This window comes from Globicephala melas, chromosome 1 (genome assembly GCF_963455315.2).
Source record: "Globicephala melas chromosome 1, mGloMel1.2, whole genome shotgun sequence".
In the NCBI taxonomy this organism is placed as follows: Eukaryota; Metazoa; Chordata; class Mammalia; order Artiodactyla; family Delphinidae; genus Globicephala; species Globicephala melas.
In genome coordinates, this window is record NC_083314.1 from 106,304,949 (window position 1) to 106,320,898 (window position 15,950).

Consider the following 15,950-nt stretch of genomic DNA (forward strand, 5'->3'; position numbering starts at 1 on the left):
ACATTCAAAATCAACACAAACTCTGTGTGTTATTCAAAATATTGCAGCTGCAGGAAAGGCAACTTTAAATTAATAGCTAGGGGAAAATCAAGTTTTGGTGGAGGTAAACAGAAGTGACAGTTCTTAATTTGCACTTTTGTAAAGCTCATTTATACCTGGCCAACCAGGAACCAAATGCAGGACTACGAAGTTCTCTGCTTCTTTTGGCTATAATGTGACAAGAAAAGGTCATCTTTTGAAGATGCTTAAAGAAATAAAGCAACTTTCTTATAAACAGTCAAATAATCAATCAATGGAATAAATAAGTACTAACCCACATTTTTAACCGCTCTGTAATCACTACACTTTACATATTTTTCATTTTGGTGGCAAATTCTCCAAATTTTAGGCTAAAATCCACCAATCACTTTTAAGAGTAAAATGAATAGCCACCAAAATAAGAATATTCTTCTGTTTACTCTTTGGCTAAAAAAGAAAACAAACAAACAAAACAAAACAAAAAGGAACAGAAGACAGCTCTAACACTGGTGCTAAAAGAAACTTGTTTTTCTTTTTTTTTTTTAACACATGTAAAATAAAGTTATCAATTTAAATCTTGGTATGCTGTATAAAAACAAGAGGTAATGTTGTAATAAAACAGCAGTTGTCTCTGCAGGCAACATACTGTTTGTTAACCCTGTGCAATAAAATACTTTGTTCATACTACACTTATTCAACATGACTAACAGTTACTACAGACATTTCAGGAATCTTCACGGGACTCCTATAGACTTACTGTTAAAACTGAGAGACATTTACAATCATAATGTGCCATGAAAACTTGAAAATGTTACTTCTAGTAGGAGATAATATTCATACTATTTGAATTTGTTTTAGGTACTGAACAGCTGAGTTACAAGGACTGAAAGTGAAAAGCATTCGAAAAAGCCCATGAACACTGTTGTTCACACCCTTCTTCAGAACACACTAAACTTGTCTGACACATTTCTCTTCATACATAGCAAGCAACAGCACCCAATAAAAGCCTGAGAAGAAATGCTGCTGTGTAAATACTGCAACTATTCCTGAAAAAAGAATTATGGGATATATACTCCAAAGCTGCCCATTCCCATAATTTGTATTGCATAGGTCACATAATCAATCACACACATATATATACACACGTGTGTATATATATGCACATGCAAAGAATATATTAAGACGACAATGAAGTCTAGTCACAGAGCAATTTACAGGCTCAATATATTTTTTACACTTTGAAAGAAAATTTCAATATTTTACAGTCTTTTAGTAGGCATTATATACACTGCACTTTATGAATTCTAAAAGGTATTGAAATAAATTTTTTCCAACATTTTGGTAACAAAACAGACAATGTTTCTCCAAATACTTGTGCTTCTATCTACATGATAAGTTTGCTCTGATAACCACTAACCACAAAAACTGACTCAATGGAATAATTAGAAAAATTATCTAACACCATGCATCGGTTTGAATCATTTTTAATATCCTATCCTAGAAACATTCTACAAATCTTAAGATTTAAAAAATTAAGTCTCTGTTCTGATTTTTAAAAGATATCTTTTTATGACAATATCCATAACATTGACAAGTACATGTTAAGGCTAGTATTATCTCCTTAAGTGACTTTTTTTTTACCTTTTTTTTTTTTAAGAAAGATAGTAAAAGCCAGACTCCTTTAGGGCTTTGAACTGTACCTACAGAAAATGAGAGTGCAGTGAACATAATGTTCAGTCCTACAGTCAGGATGCAGTTGCTCCTTCCCATTCCACAAGATACTGCACCTTTCCATCAAGTGTCACCCGACGAGCCAATACTCGGTATTTTTCACCACATGCTATTCTACCTGCAGCACCAAAATAACTGGTAATGGAGTTTTTTAGATGATTGAGTTGTAACTCCTGATCTGCTAAGTTATTCAAAATCTCTGTGTTGAGTTCATCAAATTGGTAATCTTCTTTGCCTTCATCATCCTTTACAATTTCTGAGTTCTGAGTCTGGAGTGCTCTTCTTGGAAGACGACCCCTTCTCCTCCGTAAATGTGGTATTGCAGCAGGCCAAGATCTTCCTGTACGAGTTCTTTTTCTGGAGTCAGATAATCTATAGAACAAACAAGGCCACAATTGTCTACACTTGCTGACATAAAAATCAGCCAAATCAAAACAACAAATGCTATATAAAATGGATTATCACTCGCCTTCATTAAATTCAATCACCTTCTTGAGGCTGACCTTTGAAGAGCTTTTCTTCCTTAACTATGTACTATTAAGCTTAAAAGAATCAGAGGAAATTTTTGATTTATGAGGCCAACGAGGCAAATTCTTACCAAGAGGATTTGTAAGTCAGGTCTTGTCAACGTTTTTATCATTAAAAAGAAGACAGTTCATTCATTCATTCATTTATTCATTCAATTCAAGAAACATTTAATAAGCACCTACTACATACAAGACACCTTTCCATGTGCTTAAACAGATGGCAGAACTAGTATAAAGATTCTCTTCGTTACTAATTCTAGGCCTACTGTTAAGTAAGAAATAAGCCTAAACTAGATGTCAGGGTACCTTGGGTCTAGCTCAATATGATATCGGCCAAATTTAAATCTCTTATCCTCTGTGTTCTCTTAAGTGAAGAGATTAAGTGAAGGGGTTGAACTAGACAATCTTTGAGTTCAGAAATATAATGATTTTATAAAATAAAGTCAAAATATAGCATAACAGGGGCTTCCCTGGTGGCACAGTGGTTGAGGGTCCGCCTGCTGATGCAGGGGATGCGGGTTCGTGCCCGGTCCGGGGGGATCCCGCATGCCGCGGAGTGGCTGAGCCCGTGAGCCATGGCCGCTGGGCCTGAGCATCTGGAGCCTGTGCTCTGTGGCGGGAGAGGCCACAGCGGTGAGAGGTCCTCGTATCGCCAAAAAAAAATTAAAAAAATAAAATAAAATAAAATAAAATATAGCATAACAGCTAAATTCAAAGATTTTATAATCATACTGCCAAAGTTAAAATCCCAGCTCTGTATACTTGCTAATAAACATGCCATCTTGGGCTTGTTACAAAAACCTCCTAAGTCTCAGTTTTCTTATCTATAAAATGGGAACAACTCAAAAGATTGTTTTAAGAATTAAATAAGACGATGTACCAAAAAAAAAACGTATGTAAGCTTAACACAATGCTTGGCAAGAGGCAAAAAAAAAAAAAAAAGCTCACATTATTATTATTCACAATTCATTTAAAAATGAGTTACGTTTTAAGCCTTTAAATACTTAGAATTTTATATGATTTACAAGAGCAGTTTTTGAATTGTGAACAAAAATTAAACAAGAGGAAGTATAAAACCTAGAAGCTCATAGCTCTGGCCCCAAGTAAACTAAACTTTTCTTACCTGATACATCAAACTTCAGGAAAATGTTGCCCTTCTGAAGAGTTAGGTTAAATAAAATATTAGAGGGGAAGTCTACTATTGATAAAAATCCTGAGTTTAAAATCCTTTTATTAATAAAAGGATCTGTGTTCCTGATTCCAACTTATTAAAAAAAATATCCACACTTGTATATTAGAAGCATAAAAAGGTCTCACAGAAAACAGCACACCTATAAACACCAGGATACCTCTTCTCTGTGTACATAGCAAAATTCCTGACAAATGTGAAAATTTTAATGTCTGTGCTCTGAAAAGCAAAAATATTCAGATGAATATCAACAACCTAAGGAATCAACATATAGATTGCTTCTCAAAAGCTGAAAGACAAACTTGTATCACTTTCAATTGCTAAAACTTTATTTAATAACCACTTTACAAAGAAAAAGTCTACAGGAAAATTAGTCAAGGATAAGAACATAAAATATCTACCCATAATGCCTGGAAATACTAGACGAGGTAGTTTCTTTTGCACTGGAAGCACCCGTGAAATCCACATCTGAGGTATTGGATGAATGTGCAGTTCCCTCAGTTCTCCTGAGACAAAAGAATTTAAATGGTATAACGACTATATTACATAACAGTAGAAATATTAATTTCCCCCCCAAAAGAAAATTCCTAAGGTAGGAGAAAATAACTTTCTATTTACCCTATAGAACAAGGTAAATCCAAAGTAGGATTCTCTGAAATTGATTCCTTATCCTGGAAAATAAAAAAACACACCTAAAGCATGGTTTCTAAAGTAAAGATATTAGTTTCTCAGTAATTTCAAGTAGACTTCCTCTCTGAGAACATATGCCAATATATCCTCTTACCAAAGGTGGCTCAGCAGTCTTCTGAATCATTTTTCTTGTATATGGGCCAGGTGGACGACCTACAGACTTTTTCTTTCCTTTTTTTTCTATGCCATTGCTTACTTCCCTGAAACATAAAACCATTTATGTATTTAACCTCTGCACAAAGAAAACAAAAAGACAATGGACAATATACACTATCATAGCTCTACTTATGTGATAATTAGATTATACTTATATTTTGACATTAATGGTAATATAAAAACAACAAAGTTAAATCTACAAGTTTAGTCAAGTTCATAGATAATACATTCTAATTTAAATACTTCTTAAGAGATATTTATATACAAAAGGTTTAAGAAAAAAGTTCTCTAATACAATTCTGAAAAATACATACCACCTAAAATTTTTTTTAAAAAACACAAAATGAAACAAAAAAATACTACCATATTAGATGGAAGATTCAAAAACTCCTTAAAGTTCAATTATTTCATTTAGGTTGTTACTATGTAGGTACTTGGGGGATGCTTCAAGAATTTACTATACTAAAAGTGATTACAAATTTAGTAGTTAACCTCATGGAGCCAGGAAGTATCTATGTTAAAACAGAGTAGGTATAAACAGGGACATCCTGTGGGTTCCTAAATGATGCTAATCAGAAAGAGAATGAAGCCCGGGGTGGGAGAATGTAAAGGAAGAAGGAATCCTTCATACTGGGCAGGGAAGTCATTCAAGGACAAAATTAGAAAGATCAAGAAAACCATTTTTGAGACACAAAGGCAAATATCAAGCAATAGGAAGGGGAAAAAAGCAATAGGTCAAGAACATCTCTAATTAATAGAAGGGAAGAATGGCAAATATCAATACACAGAACATCCATTTCATTTATGCAACAAACATCTCCATATAAAGGGGATACTAACAATAGGAATACAAAGACATTCCCTGTGCTAAGGGTTCACAATATAGTTTGAAGGTGACAAATGTGTATACAAGCAGGATAATAAAATGGTTTAAGTGCTATAAGAACATTATCCAGGAACATTCAACTTAAAAACAAGGTAAAGGAACAATATTATATAATAGGCTAGAAAGAGGTGACTGGAGAAAACTAGGAAAGACTATCCCTCCACACACCAAACTAAGGTTGGGGAAAATAAAAGTGGAAATACAAGGAAGGAGAAAGTAGAGAAGCATAACTAGAACTATAATCAAAAGTTTCAAGGATAAGATGGATGGGGTATACATTTTTTTGTTTTTGTTTTTTGGAAAGATGATCACCATTAACATTTATAAAGGACCCCTGGACTAAAGAAAGTACACTTTAGTCCAATTCATACATAGGTCCCAGAAGAAACTGAGAATACCTTTAGAGAAAGTTAAACCATTACCTGGTGGCATCAAAAGAAAACCTTATAGCTACCACAGACAAAGTGTCCTATCAAAATCATGATAGGAATGAGAAAGATTGTGGAAATCTTTTTTCTAATTCATAATATAAGCAATTGTTAGCAAAAGATTAATGATAAAATTTGAAAGTGATACATGCCGCGGAGCGGCTGGGCCTGTGAGCCATGGCCGCTGGGTCTGCGCGTCCGGAGCCTGTGCTCTGCAACGGGAGAGGCCACGACAGTGAGAGGCCCGCGTACCGCAAAAAAAAAAAAAAAAAAAATTGAAAGTGATAGGAATAAGTATTCTGTCCTTAAGAAAAAACAAACCCTTAAAGTAGTATCTACTTAATTACCAACTCAAACGGATATAAAGCACTGTCAACCCTCTGTAATTACATTTTCTTATTCTCCAAGATAATTATCTCATAGCTTGTATTTGCTCCTTAAATTTCCCTCTCAGCTATCTTTCCCTCATCATTTCACTGAGAAAACAGAAGTTACCAAGCAATAACTTTAGTCATCTTCCAAATGCTAAATCTAAAACAGAACCAGCATTTGTACCCATCTTTGCCTTTTACACCCCATTTCAACAGAAGGGTGTAAGTCCTCCTATCAAAGGCTACTCCCACATTTAGGCTCTAAATCCTGTCCCTTTTGGCTTCTCAAAGACTTTACAATATCTTCAGTTTCCTCCCCCTCTCCTATACCACTCTCTTCTCCACTGACACACAAAAACAAGTTACAATTATCTTCTATCTATTAAAAAAAAAACATCAATTGATTCAGCTTCTGTTCCCTTTACAGTACAGTAAAACTACTTCTGAGAGCTGATGATACATACCCTTTTCCACTTTCTTCCTTCTCTTTCAGAATTTTTAAAGATTATTTCCTTTTTTTCCCCTTTTCCTTTATTATCATCATCATCATCATTTTGAATCCGCCCATGTCCCTTATTGTAGGAAAAGCCCAGTTTTGACACGTAAATTGGGCAGTGCTGGATTCGATCACACTGACCCACTCCCATCTGACTTCTACCTTTACCACTCAAGCAGACTTGTTTTTGTCAAGGTCACTAATAACAGAATGTTATCTAATCCAATGAACATTTTTCTCTCATCTTAACCTGCCTCTCTGCAACAACATTCAGTAGTTTAATACACCCACATCTTTCTTGAAATACTCTCCTTCACTTGGTTTTCATGACATCAAACTTTCCTGGTTTCCTCCTATTTCACTGATTGCTTTCTGCTAGTCTCCTTCATTTACTTCACTTCTTTCAAAACTCTAAAAGATAGCAGGACATTATTCTGGGCCACATTCTCTTCTCTTCCCCTCTCTCTCTATTCTCATGGCTTTATAAATCAGCTTCAAAATTTATTATCATGTGTCCTGACCTCTCCTGAGCTCCTGATTTACACACCCAACGGCCTATATCTAACATCATCACCACTTAGATATTCCTCATAAGAATCTCAAACTCAATGAGTATGAAACAGAAGAATGCTTTATTCACCTTGCCAAAATCTGTTCTTCCAGATCTTGGTAAGTTACACCATCCACTAGTTGCTCAAGCCAGATATCTGGGCATTGTGTAACTTAATTTCTCCCTTCCTTTCAGAAATTTAATTCATTAGCAAAGCCAGCAAATTCTGCCTCCAGTGGAGATCTTGAATCTATTTTCTGTTTGACTGCTACCACCTACACCTACATAAGCAACCATTATTTATCTCTCACCTAGAAAAGTGAACGAGTCAATTTTTTCTTGCTTCTATTCTTACCTCTACTGATATCTGTTTTCCAAACAGCACCCAAAGAAGTATTTTTAAAGGATAATTCAATCTGCATACATCTTTAAATAGCTTCCCATTATTCTCAGAAAACAACCCAAACTCCTTATGAGACCTACAAAACTCTGTATGACCAAGCCCTACCCAACGTTTCTAGCACCTGATGCTATTCTCTAGCCCTCAATCACACCTCAGTAGCCTTCTGTGAGTTCCTAGAACATGCCTCACAGCTTCACACTTACTTTTGCTACCTGAAATATTCTTCCCTTTGTTCTTCACATTGTTAGGTCATGCTCATTCTTTAAGTTTCAGCTTAAATACCATCTTAAATAGGCCTTCCTTAAGCCTCCTTCTTAAAGTAGACCCCTACATCTCTATCCATCCCAGTACAGTCTAAATCTGTTTGCTATTTCCTAAATGGTACTAGCATGATCTGTAATTATTTTACTTGTTTATCACCTTTCTTCCCCACTATAATGTAAACCCCATCAGGGCAGAAAGAAAGTCTCATTTGTTATTATATCTCCAGCACTTAGACAGTAAGGTGCTTGATAAATGGAATGAATGAACAAACGAATGAGAAATGAACAAACAAATGAACAGGCCAGTACTTAAGCTGTTTGCTAACAAAATCAATAGGGCCTATTCATGGAAAGCCTTAGATCTAAACGTAAATAAATAAACATCTAGCATTAACTCTTTGTACCTTGTCCAAGCAAGAAATTATAAACAGGAAAACAAATCAGGGTCACTGCCACTTGTACTTTCAAATATACTAATGAGACTAAATAACACACATTTTTAGTTACAAATAAGCTAACGAGAAAAACTAAGCCACAGATCAACTTTTACCTTGAATCAGATATAGGTTTGGATGCCTTTCTGCCTTTAATTTTAAATTCATGGGAAGTTCCTTCAGGTTCTTTCTCTGCTTTGAAAGCCACATTTGGTGGCACAGGAGGAACACGAATTCGCAACCCAAACAAATGCTTCTTCTTCTTTATTTCTTTCCCAGACATAAACCTAAATTTTTAAAAAAAAGTAACTAAAAGTTTAAAAACTGAACACATATACATGGCAGACCCTAAGTTATAACTTTCAGATATAAAGGCTTTACACATGAAATCCACCCAATACTAGAAAAACTGACTTTTTGCCCCTTGCTTTCTTTGATTCTTATCTGCTCCAGAGCCAGTCCATAGTAGGATATGATGGGGGAGTAGGGAGAGAGGAATAGTATCAGAAGGGAGAAGAACACATGTCCATTTTTCTTTTTAAAATATGGCATCTAACTTTTTAAAGTTAGAACGAAGAATAGAGAGTGGTGTCTTTTTAGTTCCAATATGTTTCTCCATATTTTTAGTGTCATCTGTCAAAAACATCTCAAACAAGGTTTAGGAAAAGAATAATTCTATTTCAGAGTGGATCTGTGAGGAAAGAAACCCTGGCCAGAAAGTAATCAGTGAAAGCACTGATAAAGAAAATAGGAGACCAATCCTAGAGGCCCAGAAAATAAAAGGAGTGTCTGGTATGTCAGATCTGGAATTGGAAATAACCTGGAGCAGAGAAGTGACATTTCAGTGTGGGCCTGAGTTTCTGAAAAATATGCTCCTTAATCCTTTCCCAAAGTCCTTAGGGTCCTTATTCTAAAACACCCTCTTAGCTCTACTAGAGCATGCCTGGCCATAAAAACCACTACCAAGTGCTTACATTGTTCTTCCACTTTTATATAGGTTTGAGAAAGGGGAGCTCCCATTTCTACCATAACAGGAACAAATGTATTTCAAGCACACTAAGTTGGATTACAGAATTCATTGTCCCATAAAGTATTTTTACAGCACTGTAACTGCTCGTGGCTTTTTGAGCTGGCCTAAAGATCTAGCCACTTGTAATCGTAACATTTTTTAATGAGGAAATGTTGCTAAGTTCAAAAAAAGCAACTTGCTGCAAACAAAAATGTTATAATTCAATAGTTGGTTGGAACCAGCATATACATTTAAAAAATTATTTCTCTTGCATTTTGAAAATATTTTTAAGAGACATAGATATGCTGGTGTAAAAAAAAAAGAAGGGAAACATCTATACAAGAATGTATCAAACAATGTAACTTAATTATCAAAAACTTAAATCAAAAACTAATACTACTATTTATCAAAATACTACTAATTATCAAAAACTAATACTACTATTCTCTAAATGATGGCAATAACTAAACTTAAAACCACAGAAGACCTCAATCATTTAAAAACCCACATTCTCTATACTATATCCCCCTATCTTTTGCATATTCCTACCAGCTAGCAAGATTTTATTTTACTTTCAGTAGATTAAATTATAAAAACAAGTCATTATTGAGTATGCTTTTTCAACTGAACTGACCAAATTCCCCTGAGACACTGATAATGCCTCCCATCCACCATTCCCAGAGGACTGATCTTCCCTTCTCCAGCCTTTGAGAATCACTGCTTTACTCTGACTGAAAGAGAAGAGGACATTAAAAGGTTTAAAATGGTATGTACTAACTCTATAATCAATCCCACAATTCTTAATGCCATTATTCCTTATTCTTACTAAATATCTCCCTCATAGGGATACATAAAAAAAATCAACTTACATGGTCTTGTAATCATTTAATGCCTCCAGAACATGCTCATATCTTTCAGATTTTGGTGTGTCTGCCAGCTGTGAAGTATCAAGAAACAATTTAATGCACTATAATTTCATCAATTAGTATTACACAGGTGCCAGATAGAGGCAATGTGATACAGAAGAAAAGTGTACTGACTAAGTAGTCAGATCTAAATTCTAATTCCAGGTCCTCACTGACAAGCTATGTGACCTAAGGCCATTTAACCTTTCAAAGCTTGTTTTCTCACCTATAAAAAAGGGAGTATAAATCCTTCACTAGTTGCTTTACTAATACTTGTATAGCTCAAATGATATGCCTGCAAGAACTATAAACTGTAAAATACAATAAAAATGGGATTTTATTATTAGTTATCATTAAATTTATTTTAATTCTATAACCTGGGAAAGTAATAATACATTAGAATTACTTTAATATCAACCATAAAAGCTTCTAATAAATATTAACAGGAAAGAATATAAAAAGTAAGGAGAAATATGCCATTTTATTTCCCAATACTTCTAATATTAACGCAAACCAATAATTTCTATAATTTAAAAAAATAATGTAAATTTGGGGATTTTATTTTCATAACAATTATAGACTTTGGTTAGCCCTAAACCCCAGAATGGCTCAGTAATTTTTTTGTCATCACATACCACTTTAAAATCTAAACATTCAATTCTAGAAAATATTCTATTTTGTTCCAGAAAGTTTCTTTCAGAGTCATTTCTGCCTTTTCTTCAAAGTTTAAAGACTAGGGCCCAACAGAAAAACAATTAAGTTATAAAAGACCATCCTCAAAGCTACAAAAACTAAAACAAAAAAAAACTTCCAAAATATCACCACTGACTTTCAAAATTACTAGTAATTTTCTTTACCAGTTGAAACTCCCGAAGCTCAGAACTTCTTCAAGTAAAAAGAACAAACAAATCTGTCAAATAGAATATTAGAAATAGAAGAGACTCATAAAATCATCTACTTTTATTTTACAGATTAGTCAACAGATGTAAAGGTTAAATTGCTTAAATTCACACTGCTGGTTAGCTAGAGAGCTAGAACATGAACCCAAGTGACAATTAAGTACCTTCATTGAACATTCACTGAGAGCCCATTCTCAGTGTATTGGGTACTTAAAAAAAAAAAAGAGGAAAAGGCAAAGGAAAGGAAAGGAAGGAAGGAAGCTGGTTTGGTGGTCATTCCTCTTAACCCTACCACACCTTCCTATTGTAATTTCTGAAGTGTCCAGTGATAGAAAATTTCTATTAAAGGAGAAATAATGGACTCAGGTTTTACAGTTGGAAAGAGACCCACGATGTCCATCTAATTCAAGTTTTCATTAATACTTCAATCCCTTTTATAGTACTGAGTCATGCAACCTTGGTTTAAATAGTACCACTAATGAAACCTAATGAAGGAGCTCATTCCATGGGTGAACAAAACCTTCCTTCCTGGATTCCCTTTTTTATAAGACAGTTCTTCAAATATTTGACAATAGCTATCATGGCTAAGTATAAGATTAGATTAAAAATTTTAAGCAGCCCCATCACATGATTATTTCATATTAAGCTTGGCTAAATAATTCCATCCTCTTCCTGGTCCCCCACTGCCACCTCAACTCTAAAATCTTATTAGATGAACTGCTATCAAGCCAAGTATTCCCCATCATACGCTGCTTCTTCCATACTGTTGTTTGCATATTTAAGCCTAAAAGCAAAATTTAACAACTGTTGTTAATTTGATTTTGTTTTCAGCTCAGTGTTTGAGATGGTCTTTTCTCTTGATTCTGTCATCCTTCTTGAATTGAAGATAGAGAAAAAAACAGAACCCTGTGGCTCTCCGTTAGAATCTCCCTCAAGAATATTTCCAAGCCATTGACTGCTTTTGTTACTATTACTCAATTAGTTACAAATCCTTTTAATTTTTATTTTAACCAGTTCACATTTCGATATCTTATGTGAAACTGAGTTATACTATGTCTACACCATGCGCATTAGCATTTGACGTAACAGTGTTGCTAATCATATCAAAAAAGAAACCAGGGTATTTAACGTGGTTTATTCTAATAAATTAATGGCATTTTTTTCTTATTGCCTGTTTTTTTTTTTTTTTTTTTTGCGGTACGCGGGCCTCTCACTGTTGTGGCCTCTCCCGTTGCGGAGCACAGGCTCCGGACGCGCAGGCCCAGCGGCCATGGCTCACAGGCCTGGCCGCTCCGCAGCATGTGGGATCTTCCCGGACCAGGACACGAACCCGTGTCCCCTGCATCGGCAGGCGGACTCTCAACCACTGTGCCACCAGGGAAGCCCCCTTGTTGCTTTTTAAATCTTCACAAGCCATATGTATGAAAAATCTGCTCTACAATTTTGCTGACATTCAACAACAGTTTCTAATTTCTCAAATCCACTCCTTTTTACTTTTTGAAAATCACAATGAACTCTCTTTTTTCTTTTGCTACTTATTCTCTGTGGGTTCCCAGAAATTTTAACTGTAAGTTGCTTCCGCACTCCAGGACTGTTCTGCATAGGACTGTTTATTTCAACTCGCATAATGCGGTCAAGGGTTCCCTTTCTATATTTTGAAAACGAAGAGTGCAAATATTATAATGTAAATCAAATAAGCTGTATTAGAAGAGCATCATTGGGCTTCCCTGGTGGCGCAGTGGTTGAGAGTCCGCCTGCCAATACAGGGGACACGGGTTCGTGCCCCGATGCAGGAAGATCCCGCATGCTGCCGAGCGGCTTGGCCCGTGAGCCATGGCTGCTGAGCCTGCGCGTCCAGAGCCTGTGCTCCGCAGCGAGAGAAGCCACAACAGTGAGAGGCCCGCGTACCGCAAAAAAAAAAAAAAAAAGAAGAGCATCATGTTCTAGATCTTCCATCTGACCATGAGGTTTATAATATATATCTTCAACAGAATAATCATTTTTGTTCCTCCCTCTACAGACACTAATCTCACACTATGTTTTCACTTTCAGGGTTGTATATTTCTGTACAGATATACATGCTATTATGTATAGTTAAAATTCTTCCCTTCAGTAAAATACATGCCTCAATTACCAATATTTAATTCCACACCACCGAGGCTTAAGTATGCCAAAAGCTTCAGTAATTTGTTTACCAACGTATACATTGCATGCTAATATACAACGCAAGGCCCCAAGTACTGCTTTTAACTAGATTTCTTATAATTTTCACTTAAAAGTATTACATCACCTCTACTATACTACATTTTCTCTAGCCAAAACATTGTTTCTGCCATAGTATTTCACTTGAATTTTACCTATGCTTTTCTCCCTACATTCTTCAAGTGAGGCAGCACTCAACACACTGCTCTCCTATCAACCTTTACATGTTTAAAATTTAAGACCACAGTTAACAGAAAAGTGGGTTGTCCTTACAGAACTGAAATTTCAAATCACATTAGGAAGCAAAGACAAACGATAATAGGCAGATTCTAAAAAGTATTAATATCTCATTGTAACTCCCAAAAGCAATCTGATACAACCTCATTCTAAACATCTTATTGTATATAAAAACCTTAAGCAAATTTTATTTGGGATGTCAAATGTTATATTACATAGTTTTACTATCTCAAAGAAAATAATTCAAAACAGCAGTTTCTCAAATAGCTATACTCGGTCTGTGTGATAATCATTAAGGCACCAAGTCTCAAAGATGTTTAACAAGATCACATAAGGAAATGATATAAAATAATCATTGTGTTCTAATATGTTCTAACAATCCTAATAATAATCAAGAAAGAACAAAATATATGATACATAAATGTTAAATTTGCCTTTCAGTATGTAAGGATATAAAGTTGACCCCTGAACAACTGGGGTTTGAACTGCATTGTCCACTTACGTACGGATTTTTTTTCACTAAATACATACTACAGTACCATACCGCGGTTGGTCGGATCTGCAGGTGCAGAACTGCAGACAGGGCAGGGTGCAGAGGGTCAGTGCCTCTAACCCCACGTTCTTCAAGAGTCAACTGTACTCTCTAAAATGTACTCTCTAAAATACACTCTCTAAAATTCTAGAGCAAACGTCTTTGTCATATAATCTATAGTATGTATAGTAAGAACTCATGTTCAAAATGACTTGAGTGTTCCAACGTACTCAACTAACCAATACAATCATACATCCTTTCATTTACCTCACTTTACTGTGCATCACAGATACTGTGTCTTTTTACAAATTGAAGGTTTGTGGCAACCCTGCCTCAAGCAAGTCTATCAGCTCCATTTTTGCAACAGTATTATTTTTAAATTAAGGTATGCACATTGCTTTTTAAAGACAAATGCTATTGTGCACAACAGACTACAATGTAGTGTAAGTATAACTTTTGTATGCACTGGGAAACCAAAAAATTCGTGATTCTCTGTATTGTGATATTCGTTTTATTGCAGCAGCCTGGAACTGAAACCGCAATATCTCTGAGGTATGCCTGTAATATACTTAGCATACAGCAATTCTCATGTTTTGAGAGTACAGTTGGCCCTCAGTATCCCTGGGTTCCAACTGCAGAAAATCAATCAGATACTAAGGGCCAACTGTACTACAACATTTTATATAAGGGACTTGAGCATCCTCAGATTTTGGTATCTGAAGGGGGTCCTGGAACCAATTCCCTATGGATATCAAGGGATAACTGTAATTAATGTTATTTTATAAAAAGATTTTGAATATAAATATAAACAAAAAGAAAATTTTATTAACCTAATTTTGAATTTGTGACAAAATTTAATTTGCAATTCAATTTCAGGTAACCAAAGATTTACTACTTTAATAATTTGGAATAATACATTATTTGTATTATCTTTGTTTCTATTACCACAAACATTTAGAAGTAAACTAAATGAAAACACTGAAAAAATATTACTGACAAATTTTATGGTCTCTTTATCATTAAAATCTCACTCTAAAAACCATTTACAATATTAAGATGAAAATATTAATACAGAGGATTAAAACCTCAACTTCCATCTGTAAATAACTAGTCTGAGGATGAGATGACTAACCTAAGACGTCTGAAATATTTTCTTTTTTTTAAATGCAGAGAAAGAGCAATGAGAAGTGACTAGAAAGTCACTTGTTCTGATAATAAATTTTATGGCTCCCAAAAATGAAACACTCCTCAGAAAAGTAAAACTTTTCTGTTGTAAAGTTATATTAGATTGTAATCATGTTTTTACTTTTTAAATAAAAGAGATATATTTTTCCATTTTGGCAAAGAATAAGAAATTGAAATTTCTTATGTGTTAAGACATTATCTCATAGGTTACAAAAAATAAAACATGTACCTATTGCTGAAATAAACTTTTTCTGACATGTGTCAGAAGTTTAGTTGGAACTGAGATACCTGAAATTCATAAACTGAACTCATTTCTTTAAAAACATCTAATTATGGTTTTTATTATTTTCAGCCTCTTCAATAGAATCTAAATTACATTTTTATTTTAATAAAAAATGATAGCATTTGAAATAAATAAAACAACTTGAGTTTGTTTGTTTGGGGTTTTTTTTGATGTGGACCACTTTTTTAAAGTCTTTATTAAATTTGTTAGAATATTGCTTCTGTTTTTTATGTTTTGGTTTTTTGGCCACAAGGCATGTGGGATCTTAGCTCCCCCACCAGGGATCGAACGCACACTCCCTGCATTGGAAGGCAAAGTCTTAACCACTGGACCACCAGGAAAGTCCCAAAACTTGAGTTTTTATATGCATGCCCGCTATCTATGTGAGGTAACCAATGCAGAATTTAATCATGTAAAACATAAAGTGTACTAAAAGGAATATAGATGTATCTGCATATGAAGTGCTGAAAGAACCATAGCTAGAAAGAAAGCATTTCAAATTAATGTATTAGAACATTAAATATTAAGATGACTATAAAGAACACTATACTTAACA

At 34.7% G+C, this 15,950-nt stretch overlaps 1 protein-coding gene across 5 annotated transcripts in view; it reads right to left on the reverse strand.

Moving 5' to 3' along the window:
• Positions 1-530: 530 nt before the first annotated feature.
• The window catches only part of MTF2 (metal response element binding transcription factor 2), an 84,979-nt gene continuing 69,559 nt past the window's right edge, over positions 531-15,950 (reverse strand). For 4 of the 5 annotated variants that reach the window (XM_060302700.2, XM_060302695.2, XM_060302690.2 and 1 more), the window contains 7 exons: positions 10,021-10,088; positions 8,259-8,429; positions 5,778-5,837; positions 4,250-4,355; positions 4,084-4,136; positions 3,867-3,971; positions 531-2,121 (listed from right to left, as the gene is read on the reverse strand). In XM_060302700.2, coding sequence (XP_060158683.1) covers positions 1,764-2,121; positions 3,867-3,971; positions 4,084-4,136; positions 4,250-4,355; positions 5,778-5,837; positions 8,259-8,429; positions 10,021-10,088 — 921 coding nt within the window. In that variant the 3' untranslated portion in view covers positions 531-1,763. The remainder of the gene's footprint in view (positions 2,122-3,866; positions 3,972-4,083; positions 4,137-4,249; positions 4,356-5,777; positions 5,838-8,258; positions 8,430-10,020; positions 10,089-15,950) is intronic. The other variant, XM_030868678.3, reaches the window with a different exon arrangement.